The sequence below is a fragment of the Carcharodon carcharias genome, chromosome 5 (assembly GCF_017639515.1).
Source record: "Carcharodon carcharias isolate sCarCar2 chromosome 5, sCarCar2.pri, whole genome shotgun sequence".
Lineage (NCBI taxonomy): Eukaryota > Metazoa > Chordata > Chondrichthyes > Lamniformes > Lamnidae > Carcharodon > Carcharodon carcharias.
Genome location: NC_054471.1, coordinates 40,837,300 through 40,849,866, shown reverse-complemented (window position 1 = coordinate 40,849,866; position 12,567 = coordinate 40,837,300). Strand labels below are relative to the sequence as shown.

The window sequence follows — 12,567 nt, the reverse complement described above, 5'->3', positions numbered from 1 at the left end:
TCCCTTAGAAGCAGAGACAGGAGAAATTATCATGGGGGAGGAAATGGCAGAGGCATTGAACAGATATCTTGTGTCTGTCCTCACAGTAGAAGGCACAAGTTTCATCTAGAAATTGACAATAACCTACAGGCTAAAAAGAGTGAGGAAAGTAAGTAAATTAATATCAGCAGAGAAAAAGTATTGGAAAAAATTAAGGGACTAAAATCTGACAAATCACCAGGACCTAATGGCCTACATCCCAGGCTTCTAAAAGCGAGAGCTACAGATATAGTGGATGAACTAGCTATGATTTTCCAAAATTCCTTAGATTCGGGAATGGTCCCAACAGATTGGAAGTTGGCAAACGTTTCACCCCCTTTCAAGAAAGGAGAGTGAGGGAAAGCAGTGAGCGACAGACCAGTTAGTCTAGCATGAGTCATTGGAAAATGCTGGAATCTATTATTAAGGAAATCTTAACAATGCACTGAGAAAAACATTGTATGATTGGAACAAGTTGGCATGGTTTTACGAAATAGAAATCCTGCTTGACAAATTTATTAAGAGTTTGTTGAGGATGCAACTAGAAGGGTAGATAAAGGAGACCAGTCAATGTATTATACCTGGATTTCCAAAAGGCATTTGATAAGACGCCACAGAAAAGTTTAATAGGCAAGATAAGGGCTGTGGAGTTGGGGGTAATATATTGGGTAATTATATTATGGATAGAGGATTGGTTAACAGACAAGAAGCAGAGAGTGGGCATAAATGGAGCATTTTCAAGTTGAGGGGCAGTGAATAGTGGGCCAGAGGATGTCCTGTTGCTGTCCTCAGCAACAGATCCTTTATGACATTAAAGTAACTGTAACAACTTGAACTTCGATTACTTGCTCACCAGCCGCCTACAAAACGACTGAAAAGGTGATGATTAACCTTGAACAACTTCTTTGACACTGAAAATGTAATTTTGTAATTGTGGTATCTCATGCCCTCAAGAAAATTAGTGTTGGAGATTTTTTAAAAATTGTTTCTCCCTTAACTTCCCTCCTCAAATTCTATCTAACTTTCCCAATTTTTATTTTGCTTTTGGCATATATGTTAAAACTAATTTATATTTCCAGCTTTATAATTTGCATGCCTCAGTGAGGATTTGTCAATCTTGACTGTTTAAGAATCTTGTAATTAATGGAGTTTATTTACTCCATTATAATGCTGAGTGTTGTTCTCGCTGTTAATCCGCACAAAATCCAGCCTCATGGTATATTGTGGTTCATTTGAATGTTCCGAGGCTCTCTCTATGCTTGTGCAGAGTGAATATAATTATTTTCATTATTACTGTAGATACGGACTTGGTGCAGACTTAATGTGCACTATAAAGGTACTGTTATGATGTCACTTACTTAGTTTAGATCAAAAGAGACTGACTACTGGTTATCCCTGGAACAAAAATTGGTTTACAGTTCTGGTATTGAGGTAAGAGAGGCATAGTAATTTTAAATGCATAGCTTCAGCTTTATGGGTATTGGTCCAGTGTGTAATTTGGTTCCCTTTGACAGCATCACTCCATGAAGTGACTATTCACTCATGCACTGATCACCAAGACTGCAGCCACGCTTTGACAGGTTTTAAGTGTAGTTTCAGTTTATGTTGATGTTTCTTTGGCTGAAACAGCAGTGCGATATCCACAAACTGGCAGAAAAAACAAAGAGTAAAAATTTATTCAAAAAATGTGGGTAAGGAAAATGCCAAATGCCTTTGAAAATGGTTCTAGGCCTAAATTCTCTGAGAAATTTGTTAATAAATTGCTGCAGAGCCATGAAACCAAAGAGCACATCAATATGTACATCTAGTTTGTTACATTATGTTCTTCACGATGCTGTAAATATTAATTCAACATTGATATTTCATCCCTGGATCAATATTTCATTAAAATTTCATGATGGAGGATACTTACAGACTGGCACACAAAGGAACAGAGCTTCTGATTGATAACCTAGCAATCTGCCTATTATGTTGATACAGTGTTGCATTAATCAACTTGAAATGATCTGCTCCCAGTATACTTCAAAGAAAATCCCTACTGTAGTATTGAACAAAGGATTTCACATGTAATATATGAACTGCTGAAAAAAGATGTGACAATAGATCCAGAAAGCCTATTGACATTAAGGGTGGAATTTTCTGTTATGGAGACTAAGTGTGGTGGCAAGCAGGAAAGTCGGCGTGATTCCAGTTGAGTGGGTGAACACACGTGATCTACCACTTTTCAGCTCATTTATTATGCATGCGCGAGGAGCTCAGCAAATTTTGTGCAGAGGCAGGCAGGAAGCCACCTACCTGCCGTTACCTCATGGGGTTGAAAGAGCTGGTGCCATTTTTAAAGGACACCTAGAACACATCGATTCATTGCAGGCCAGAAGCTCCGCATTACTCATCACCCTTGTGGCCACAGCTCTTACTGGAGATGTGAGCAACCACTTCCTGGGGCATACGAGGGTGCCTCTGGCATTGCCTTTCGGTCTCCTCTAGATAAGAGCACATCCAAAGATATATCCATGGTCAGATCAACGCTCGCTGTTGCAGTGTTCCATGTTTGCCAGTATTGTGACCTTATGGGGGCCCTGCTACTTCTTGCTGCTCAGGTCCTTGCTCCCCATGGTCCTGTGTCAACCAGCAATGGTCCCTCCACCTCCTCATCAGTGCATCAGTGCACGTGTGAATTAATTGAAGTGATACATTTAGTGTGCATGCCGTTTACAGGTTTCTCTCCATCTCAGAGCCAGCAGGCAAGTGTTAAGCCCTTCACCTGGCCTCTGTCTAGGTATGGCATCCCCACCCAACCCCTTCAGGTAAAGGACATCCTGGAGGGCCAGAGATGGGCGTTCCTCCCATTCATGCATGAATGCATATGGAGACTATGACCAGGGTGCTGAGAGCCATGTGTGAGAAGCCTTACGTGGATACTTTTCCACTTGACTCCACCACCCTCCAAACTCCCTAGTGAGACCATTGCCTTGGCAGTAACTTGTGTTAGCAAGAGGAAGTTTTAATTTTGTAATCAAGTTTGATTCATCGTTTACCGTGTAAGCTGGAAACTGCTTTAAATGGTCAGTGCAAAGAGACTGATACTTCTGAACTGTCAGCAGTCCAAGTGTTTTAATTTGAAATTAATTGTCAAGTTCTGTAATTTTATTGCATTATCAAAAAGGTCATGCAAATGAAAGTTCCCATTTCTTTTTATTTGCAGAAACTTACGAAGACTTTGACTCCAGGGTGATCGAGGTAAGGGTTTTTGAATTATTTCATTTAATTTTTTCACTTCCACCATAGAAGGTAGGTGCAAGTAATGTTTCCACCCCTGTTTGTTGTAAACAATATATCTCGAACTAATGGGCAGATTTCAATGAAACTTGGTATGAAAGGTATGGCCCAAGGTAAAACTGATTAGTTTTTGTCGAAGATGCAAATAGGGATCCAGATCCTGGAATTTAGGATTTGTTAACATTGGGAGACAGGGCGAATTGACAATTTTTAGAATGATGTTGGTTGTTTTATTTAGAATGTTCTCAGCTGCTATATTTGGAATTATCAAGGTTGTCAAAATGTGAACAGAGTTTTCAGAGCAGGTTGTTGGGTGTGGATTAGCCTGAAGCTTCCTCAGTGAGCTGGAAGCTCTGAATAAAAAGTTGCTTTTTTCAGCTTTAGAGTTTCAGCACATCAATCAGGCAGAGAAAAGCTTCATTGTAATAATGTTGCATTAACACAGTGTGGCAGAGGTATACACTTTACTGAGTGTCCTTTGTACTTGTTGTAGTGCCAAGACAGGTACACCGAGAGTTGAAATACTTAAGGTACATCCATTTTATTTGTACCCATACGTAAATAGCCTGATGGTGGCGTGGAGGGGAAAGATTTAAATAAAACGTACCTCCTTATAAAGTGGATTTGGAGACTTGTCAGAAAGGGCATTGTCATCTTTGATCACCATATTTTGGACTGAGAGGGAATGCTGTCTCTTCTTGGCTAGATTTGAATTCCACAGAAGTTCTAGGTGTGTTTGTTAAAAATGTAGAGGTCACTGCTTTAGAAATTACAAATACTTCCTTTATTAACTGAACCAGGTTAGGGGCAGAATGTGGAAGGAAATTCTTTGCCTTTCAGAAATGCTCTGCATGTTGTCTTCTCAATGGTCAAGCGCAGATTCAACTAGAATTTACAGTATTCACTTTTCTAAGCTATGTAGCAAAATGGGGGTCTATTTTAATAGGAGCCTTATCAGTTGCATAAGTGTCTTCTCTGCAAGACCATCTTTAGTAACATTGAAAAGAACAAGGCATATGAGATAAAAACCAGGCATGAAGTGATTTTAGCACTCACGTAGCAAGTCGTTCAATATAGCCATATGCTGATATGAGAAGTGTTTTCTTTTGCATACTATTCTGTATGAAGTGTGATGTGCATCTTAATGCTAATGACCAGTTTTACACGACGCAGGACTGAAGTTCTGTTAACCTTTATCATATCCTTGCTTTTTAAAAAAATTTAAAATAAAGCATTGCTCTTAATTTTGTGCTGTGTGCAAGACAGCAGTTTGTCCTAGTACCAACTGGGTTGTGAGGTTGGGGGAATGCCACAAATTGTGAGTGACACCAATATTTCCTGCAGTACTATAACTTGGCGCCCTGTTTTACATGCCAGATAAAATGTTTCCATTTTGTATTTGTGGAATGAAAGCCCCAGATTTATGTCGAATATGTAAATGAATAGCTAGTGCGCTTCTGCGAGATATTTGCTGAGTTTGTTCTTTATTTCCTTCAGTGTCTATGGTAACAAGGGCTCCAGAAGCTCCAAAGTTAATGGTGTGTAAGGGAATTTCTTTTTACGATTTCAGCTTTTAAAGCACCTTTTTAGTGTATGCCTCATTAAACATTTCTAGATTTCTGACATTTTTCACTAATAGCTGAGAAAAAAGGATGGATTTTTTTCTGCTTAGAACAAGTTGATCTTGGAAGTGCCTCAGATACAGTCCTTCATGGTTGAGGTGATGCAAGATGAAAGAAAGGAGGCGTACCAAAGAGGTCAGCTTACAATGAACCCTAATTACAACCAATTGACCAAGGATAATGTCCTCAGTGGGCTATCAGGAAACCAGTTTCAGCCCTTTATGATCTCTGGCCAGGACACTTGCAGCAAGTTGACAACAGAGGCACAGCATCACTGGTGGTTGGCAAAAACACCACAGACCTCACCCATTATGAAGTTTGTAGCTTCTTTATGACAATTTCTCCAAAATGATGTGTTTCTCTCTCATACTAAATGTATGTCGTGTGTATCAGTGAGTGTGGCAAGCATTTATGTCCTTGTACAATGAATAGCAGGACTCAGCTATCCAGCTTCTGGGGCAGTGGCACGTTTCCCAAACTGATACCACTGCAGTAGGACCACAGAATTAACACCCTTAGGCCTTCCTAGTTTAAAGTGTTTAAAACTTATGATGTAATTTACTTTGTCGGAATAAACACAAAATTTGAAACCCAAGCAGATCGAAATTAAATGTATCCAATGGACAAAGTCAACATTCCATAGTCACAGACGGCAAAAATAAACATACAAGCTTTGTCTTCTCATCAAAATGATAGTTATCAGCTCTCTGCTGTGCCATGACACTATCCTGCATAAGTGTCAGCATTACAACCTGCCTGTGAGGATGCAGAGCCAAGATCCAGGGCTGACTGTTGCTGTTATTGGATGTGACAGGCATCCTTGCAAAAGATGGCAGAGCTCTGCGTCTGCCGCTCTGCTGATCCAGACCCTTAGAAGGAATATATCCTCCACGGTCACTGCACGTGGATACAGAGATGATTGGCAGCATCTCCGCAGGTATGATCAAGAAAGGTATGCTTTTATTCATCCTGACATGCTTTCCTTTATGCACATATTCCTTATGAAAATGCGACATACTGTGTAGTATTTTCTAAGGATGTAGTCAACATTGGGATAAATTAGGCATTCAGAATCTTAGTTGAGCCACCAGAGTGAGAAAAGTTTTTGTTTATAGATTTAGGGGTTTGGGAATGGTGTGTATCTCATGCTTCCTGGTATACCTCCACAGATCCTTCCTTTTTTCCAAATATGTCAGATATGGGATCAACATTGGACCGTAAGCCTATTGGTAGCAATAATGGTGACTGGGAAAATTTTAAAATAATTTAGAACAGTTGGTACAATGGTTCATGAGAGCCTAAGCAAGTAAAAATGTATAAAAAAAACCACAAAATATGGCTGGAATTATTACTGTGCCCGTTCCATGACTTTTAAGTTCCATACAGTCGCTTTTGCTGCCGCTTATCCCACACAACAGAAATTGTAATGCAGTACTTATCTCCCAGGTACCAGTTCAAACTCCTGCCCATGTTTTAGAGGAATAAAATCTTAAGAACTCGCCAGAAATCATCTACCTGCTCACCGCACAGAACACTCACCAACTTCTGGAGGCTGGAAAAAATATTAAAAAAGCAGCACCTCCTTTCCTCTCTGCACCAAATTCCCAAGTTAGCACTCATCACGCTCTGGCCTCATCACAGTCTGTAGTCCCACATCCCTACGCGGCCTGTCAAGTCTGCGCCAGATCTCTGCAAGAGCAACTTAACTGTCTCTAGTTCGTAATTTGTGAGTGATTAAGTGTGCCTTTTTTTTTAAGGTATTTGATTTTTGACGCACAAAGATGATATTGCAAAGGGGATGGGGACCTGGCATCATACCTTTTTCCTCCCTTTGCACCCAGGAAATATGTGAACTCTGGGTGCAATCCAGAAAGTAATTGTCCCTTATATTTCTTAATTCAGTTGAAAATAATTTTACTTAAATGGTCGTTTAGTAGTATAGAATTTGAGTATTGCTGCAAAAAGAGACATGTCAAAGCTTTTCACCTTGCACTGGTCAGGACACTTCAAAAGCATACCAATATAAGGGGGAAAACAACAATTTATATTGTATGAGAAGAGAGTGCTGATTGGTTGACATGACCTCTGATTGGGAGAGGCATTGCCATGGAGAATGCACCAGTGATGGTGACTGACAATTAACTGCCAAGCATTGTTTGCAATTTAAACCAGGCAGCTTGACCCTGGTTGGTCAAGGCATTGCCCTGAGGAATGAGTCAATGAATGGCTGTCACTTATTTTGTTTAGCTGAAACAGATAGAATATTTGTACATGTTCTCTCTATCTGCAAAGAACAGGGCCCTATGTATTATAATATGTAGCTTCCAGTACACACACATGCATTACACTGCGAGCCCGACTGGCAATCTTAAAATGGCTGTCAGCGTATTTCTTAGCACACTGAGGATCATTTAGTAAATGTTGTCCAATTGTGGGATCACATCTAATGTTGGACACTGTGTTTTGAATTTTGCAAGCACGGTCTCTTTGGGTATGGTCTGTACCTTGCCCGTTGTGAACAACAGCTGGGACATACTGTTTGATATGATCTGCCAGTCAATGGGACATATAAGCCTAGCATCACACTGGCACTGAAATTCATTCACCGCATTACTCATTTGTATGATAGGCAAAACACCTTTTTTGCTTTGACGGCAGCATCTTGTTAGTGGCAAATACCACTTGTGTCGCCACTGCATGGTAGCAGTGTCAAACAGCTAGCTTCACCTGTTGCTTAAATTTAACGTACCTTGCCCTTCCAGGGTAATCTGAGGTAGACTGGGCACTCATGTCTCTTTACTTAAATGATTAAAATACTTTATAATTGCAGTAGTACATTTGGACGACTGGGATGCATAACTGTTGCAGTTGTTTCTAGAGTTTCTCCCCCTGTTTCAGAAGAGTAATTAATTTGTTGGCACCCATTCTAGTTGACTACAATTGCCCGTATCAGGATCCCTTGAGTCTACATTACTTTATTATAATCTAGAAACAACAAATTAGGAAGTCGGGCAATATGCATCAGGGTGGAAATACATTTCTTTGCAAGCCCATTTACTGTCAACCAGCATCTACAAGAATAATGAATGAAATAATAATCATGACACTTTTAAAGCCAGGGTCAGCTGACTGTCCTAAATAGAAATAACATTAAAAGATGGCTTTGGTTTGGGCAACTTCTTAACAAGACAATGCATGCATGATTTTTAGAGGTTCTCCCTCTAAACTTACACGTTCATGTTGGATACACATCACCTAGTGAATCCCAGAATTACAAATTGCTTTAAGAGGAGCTGCTGATACCAAATAATTTTACGGGCAGAATTAAACTATCCCCTCCCCTCATGTCATGGGGGTTGGCAGTGTGCAACTCAGTAGTTTACCTGCTCAGGCCTTGAGCAGGAAGGAGTGGGGGTGGGTGTCTCCCTAATGAGCCCCCTTTTCCGATTTGTGTTTATTTTTTCCCCCTCACCCACCCCAGGCGCCTCATGCCCTGACCTGCCAAGAGACTCCAGTACTTTGCTTTCCAACCAGATCCTGGCTCCTCTTCACTGGTACTGAATGTAGTCTCGACAGTGGCCACTGCTCCCAGTTATGCTGCTGGGAATAGAGAGCTGCAGAGATGGAACATAGTCCGCAGATCAAGGCAGAAGGTCCAATTCCAGCCAATTAATGCTTCACAGGGCACTAACATAGAAACTAGGAGCAGGAGTAGGCCATTTGGCCCTTTGAGCCTGCTCCGCCATTCAATATGATCATGGCTGTTAATCTATCTCAACACCATATTCCCGCTTTCTCTCCATACCCCTCAATGCCCCTAACATCCAAAAAATTATCAATTTCCTTCTTGAATATACTCAAGTGACCTGGCCCCCACAGCCTTCTGTGGTTGACCACCCAATGAGTGAAGAAATTTTTCCTCATCTCAGACCTAAATGGCCTGCCTTGTATCCTGAGACTGTGGCCCTGGGTTCTTGACTTCCCAACCAGGGAAACAACCTCCCTGCATCTAATCTGTCTAGCCCTGTTAGAATTTTATGTGTTTCAATCAGACCCCCTCTCATTCTTCTAAACTCTATTGAATACAGGCCCAGTCGAACCAAGCTCCCATCATACGACAGTCCTGTCATCCCCAGTATTAGCCTAGTGAACCTTTGCTGCATTCCCTCAATGGCAAGTATATCCTTCCTTAGGTAGGGAGACCAAAACTGCATGCAATACTCCAAGGTCTCACGAAGGCCTCGTGTAACTGCAATAAGACATCCCTACTTCTGAACTCAAAACCTCTTGCAATGAAGGCCAAGATACCATTTGCCTTCCTAATTGCCTGCTGCTCCTGCCTGTTTACTTGCATTGACTGGTGTACAAGGAAACCCAGATCCCTTTGTATATCCACATTTCCCAATATATCACCATTTAATAATATTATGTCTTTCTGTTTTTCACACCAATGTGTATAACTTCACATTTATCCACATTAAACTGCATCTGCCATATGTTTGCCCACACACACAACTTGTCTAAATCACCCTGAAGACTCCTTGCATCCTACTCACAACTCTGCCCAGCTTTGCGTCATCAACAAACTTGGAAACATTGCATTTAGTTTCCTCATTCAAGTTATTTATATATATCGTGAAAAGCTGGGGCCCAAGCACTGATCCCTGGGGTACACCATTAGTCACCGCCTGCCATCCGGAAAAAGACCCATTTATTCCTACTCTGTTTCTGATCTGTCAACCAATTCTCAATCCATGCCAGTATATTACCCCTGCTCCCACATGCTTTAATTTTGCCCACTAGCCTCTTATGTGGGACCTCATCAAAAGCCTTCTTGAAATCCAAATACACCACGTACACTGGTTTTCCTTTATCTATTCTACTAGTTACATCCTCAAAAAACTCCAGTAGATTAGTTAAGCATGATTCCCTTTCATAAACCCATGCCTAACCCCGTTAATGCTTTCCAAGTGTTCTGTTACCACATCTTTTATAATAGATTCTAGCATTTTCCACACTACTGATGTTAAGCTAACTGGTCTGTAATTCTCTTTTTTCTCTCTCCCTCCTTTTTTTAATAGTGGGGTTACATTTGCCACCCTCCCATCTGTAGGAACTGCTCTACAGGCTGTGGACTTTTGGAGGATGACCACCAATGCATCCAATATTTCCAGAGCTACTTCCTTTAGTACTCTGGGATGTAGATTATCAGACCCTGGGGATTTTTCAGTCTTTAACCCAATTAATTTCTCTAGCACCATTTTTCTTTACTAATACTGATTTTCTTCAACTCCTCCCTCTCACTAGATCCTTGGTTCCCTAACATTTCTGGGAATGCAGGGCAGCCGTTAGGAGCTGGGGTGCATGTCCCACTATCTGCAAAATGCTGCCCTACGTATGTAAATAAGTACTAGTTAATATTACTAGTGTTCCAAGGGTAAGAGGAACAGTGTAGATATTTGCAGTCATACCTTTGCTACTCATCACTTCTCAGTAATACTGCTTTGTTTTAGAAGCATGTTAACAATGATTTCCTCTTCTGGGATAAACAATTTAAACTGGAACACATGCCTTTGAAACATTGATTATATCGATAGCTTGTGCAAAGCTGTAGTTTATCTGATTGTAACCAAGTTGCGGCAAGATTTAACAAGGTCTGGCCTGTATTATACCCCAGTCCTACATCAGTGTGGTTGACTCCTTACATGCTTTAAGCATAAGGCAGTTAGATTTCCTTGATGCAGAGGTAGTAACGAGAACTGGATGATTCGGTCATCACCATTTCCCAAAAAGCTAGATAATTTTATTGGGGAAGTCAGGTCCTTTTGTGCTTTGCTGTTGATACTTCGTCATTTAGAAAATAAAACAAGACAGATAGGCTATTTTTGTCCTGGCAATTAGTGTATCATAGCAGAAATAATTGCTAGTGTTGTAATAGTTTCAGAATGATGTACAACTAAACTGTACGCATCTGCGAAGCAAAACCAGGGCCCTCCCTCCATGAGATTGTTTTGCATCAGATGGGTTACTATCCCATCTGATGCAATTGTGCATTGCTGAAGGTTCTATAATGCAGCCCTGGAGGAAGTTTCTTGACGACAGGGACTTATTTTTACTCTTGTCATTGTAATCAGAAAGAACATGTTTTTGCACAAGCTCCCATTGCTCTCAGAAACCTCCTTTAAAAAGTAGTGAGCATGGTAGAATTTGGTTTGTGCTGGGATCTGAGCATGGGAAAAAAATCCTAAGGCCTACTCAAAAGGTCAGGTGTTAACTTAATGTTTCTTTTGATATATAAATGGTTGCCAGAGCCCACAAGTCAGTATAAACAAATTACTGATTGAGACTGTTATCTGTTGTCCTTCGTGGAGAATAATACAACCACAGTTAACAGTGGAGATAAAGTGAGAAGGTCATAATTACTTGCTCTTTGGGTTCTTCCCTGAAAAATTAATTTTACATCAGCTGAGACTACAGAATGAAGCTTTTCGGGCATTTCTACAATACAGAAGCTCTTGCATATTGCAGCCTTTGAAGAGTTGAACCAGAGAGTTCATTTAGATCAGCAGTTTTCATCATTTTCTGCAATCTTGTATAGTCCTGAAAGAACTAGTGCAGGAACTGGAAAGGACACAAGCAAAAGGGGAAGATTCATGCTATCATTCTACAGAATTGTAGTAATTTGGAGAAAGCGGAATAATAAAATTTTTCATAGCCCATACTTCACTCTATTGTGCTTCCAAGGAACCAATGTTGTAGGTAGCGAGGTAGAAATCGACAGCATGCACTATGATGTTGCTACATTGTCGCTGTGTTCTGAAGTGGCATCTGAGAAATTCTGCTGTTCTGAGAGATCTGGGCTAAAGCTACTTTCAAGTTGAAAAGTAACAGTAGCTCTTAAGTTTGATTGCTAAGAAAACCCATAAAAATTGGAAAATGGCAAGGCATTTGATTTCATTTAAAGTGGATGTAGCCAAATTTAGAAAAGAGAGGCCAGGTAAATCCAATAGCCCAGCATTGAGTTACAAGTGCCACCTAGTGACATAGAACCTTGGTTTGTTTACTGTTAGTCCGCCCAAATAGAGCATTCTGTTAAACAGAGAGACTGTCATGGTGACTTGTAGAATTAATTCGAAATGTGTAGTGTTTTTCAGAAAGTCAGTTGTTTCAATGGTCACTAGTTCATCATTCCCTTCTAATCATTGCACATCAGCCATGGCTCAGTCGTTAGCACTCTGGAATCTGATCGTTAGGTTCCAGGTTCAAGTCCCACTCCAGGACTTGAGCACAAAAATCATAGCTGACACACCATTGCAGTACCAATGGAGTGCTGCACCGTCATCTTTCAGATGAGATGATAAACTGCTGCCTGTTCAAGTGGATGTAAAAAGTTTTATTGTGCTGTTTTGAAGAAGAGCAGGGGATGTATCCCAAGTGTGCTGGCCAATAATTATCCATCAATCAGTATCATGAAAAACAGGTTATCTGGTCATTGTCATATTGTGGGAGTTTGCTGTGTGCATAGTGACCACCATGTTTTTTTTACGTTGCAACGGTGACTACACTTCTAAAAGCCTTTCATTGACTGTAAAATGCTTCGAGGTATCCAGTTGTCATGAAAGGCAGCCTTTTTTTTCCCCATTCAGAT

The 12,567-nt window shown here is 40.6% G+C and overlaps 1 protein-coding gene across 2 annotated transcripts in view; it reads left to right on the top strand.

The window, feature by feature from the left end:
• Nucleotides 1-12,567, top strand: part of mrps5 (mitochondrial ribosomal protein S5) — a 146,995-nt gene that overhangs the window by 63,920 nt on the left and 70,508 nt on the right. For both annotated transcript variants that reach the window (XM_041187154.1, XM_041187155.1), the window contains exon 5: nucleotides 3,224-3,258. In XM_041187154.1, coding sequence (XP_041043088.1) covers nucleotides 3,224-3,258 — 35 coding nt within the window. The remainder of the gene's footprint in view (nucleotides 1-3,223; nucleotides 3,259-12,567) is intronic.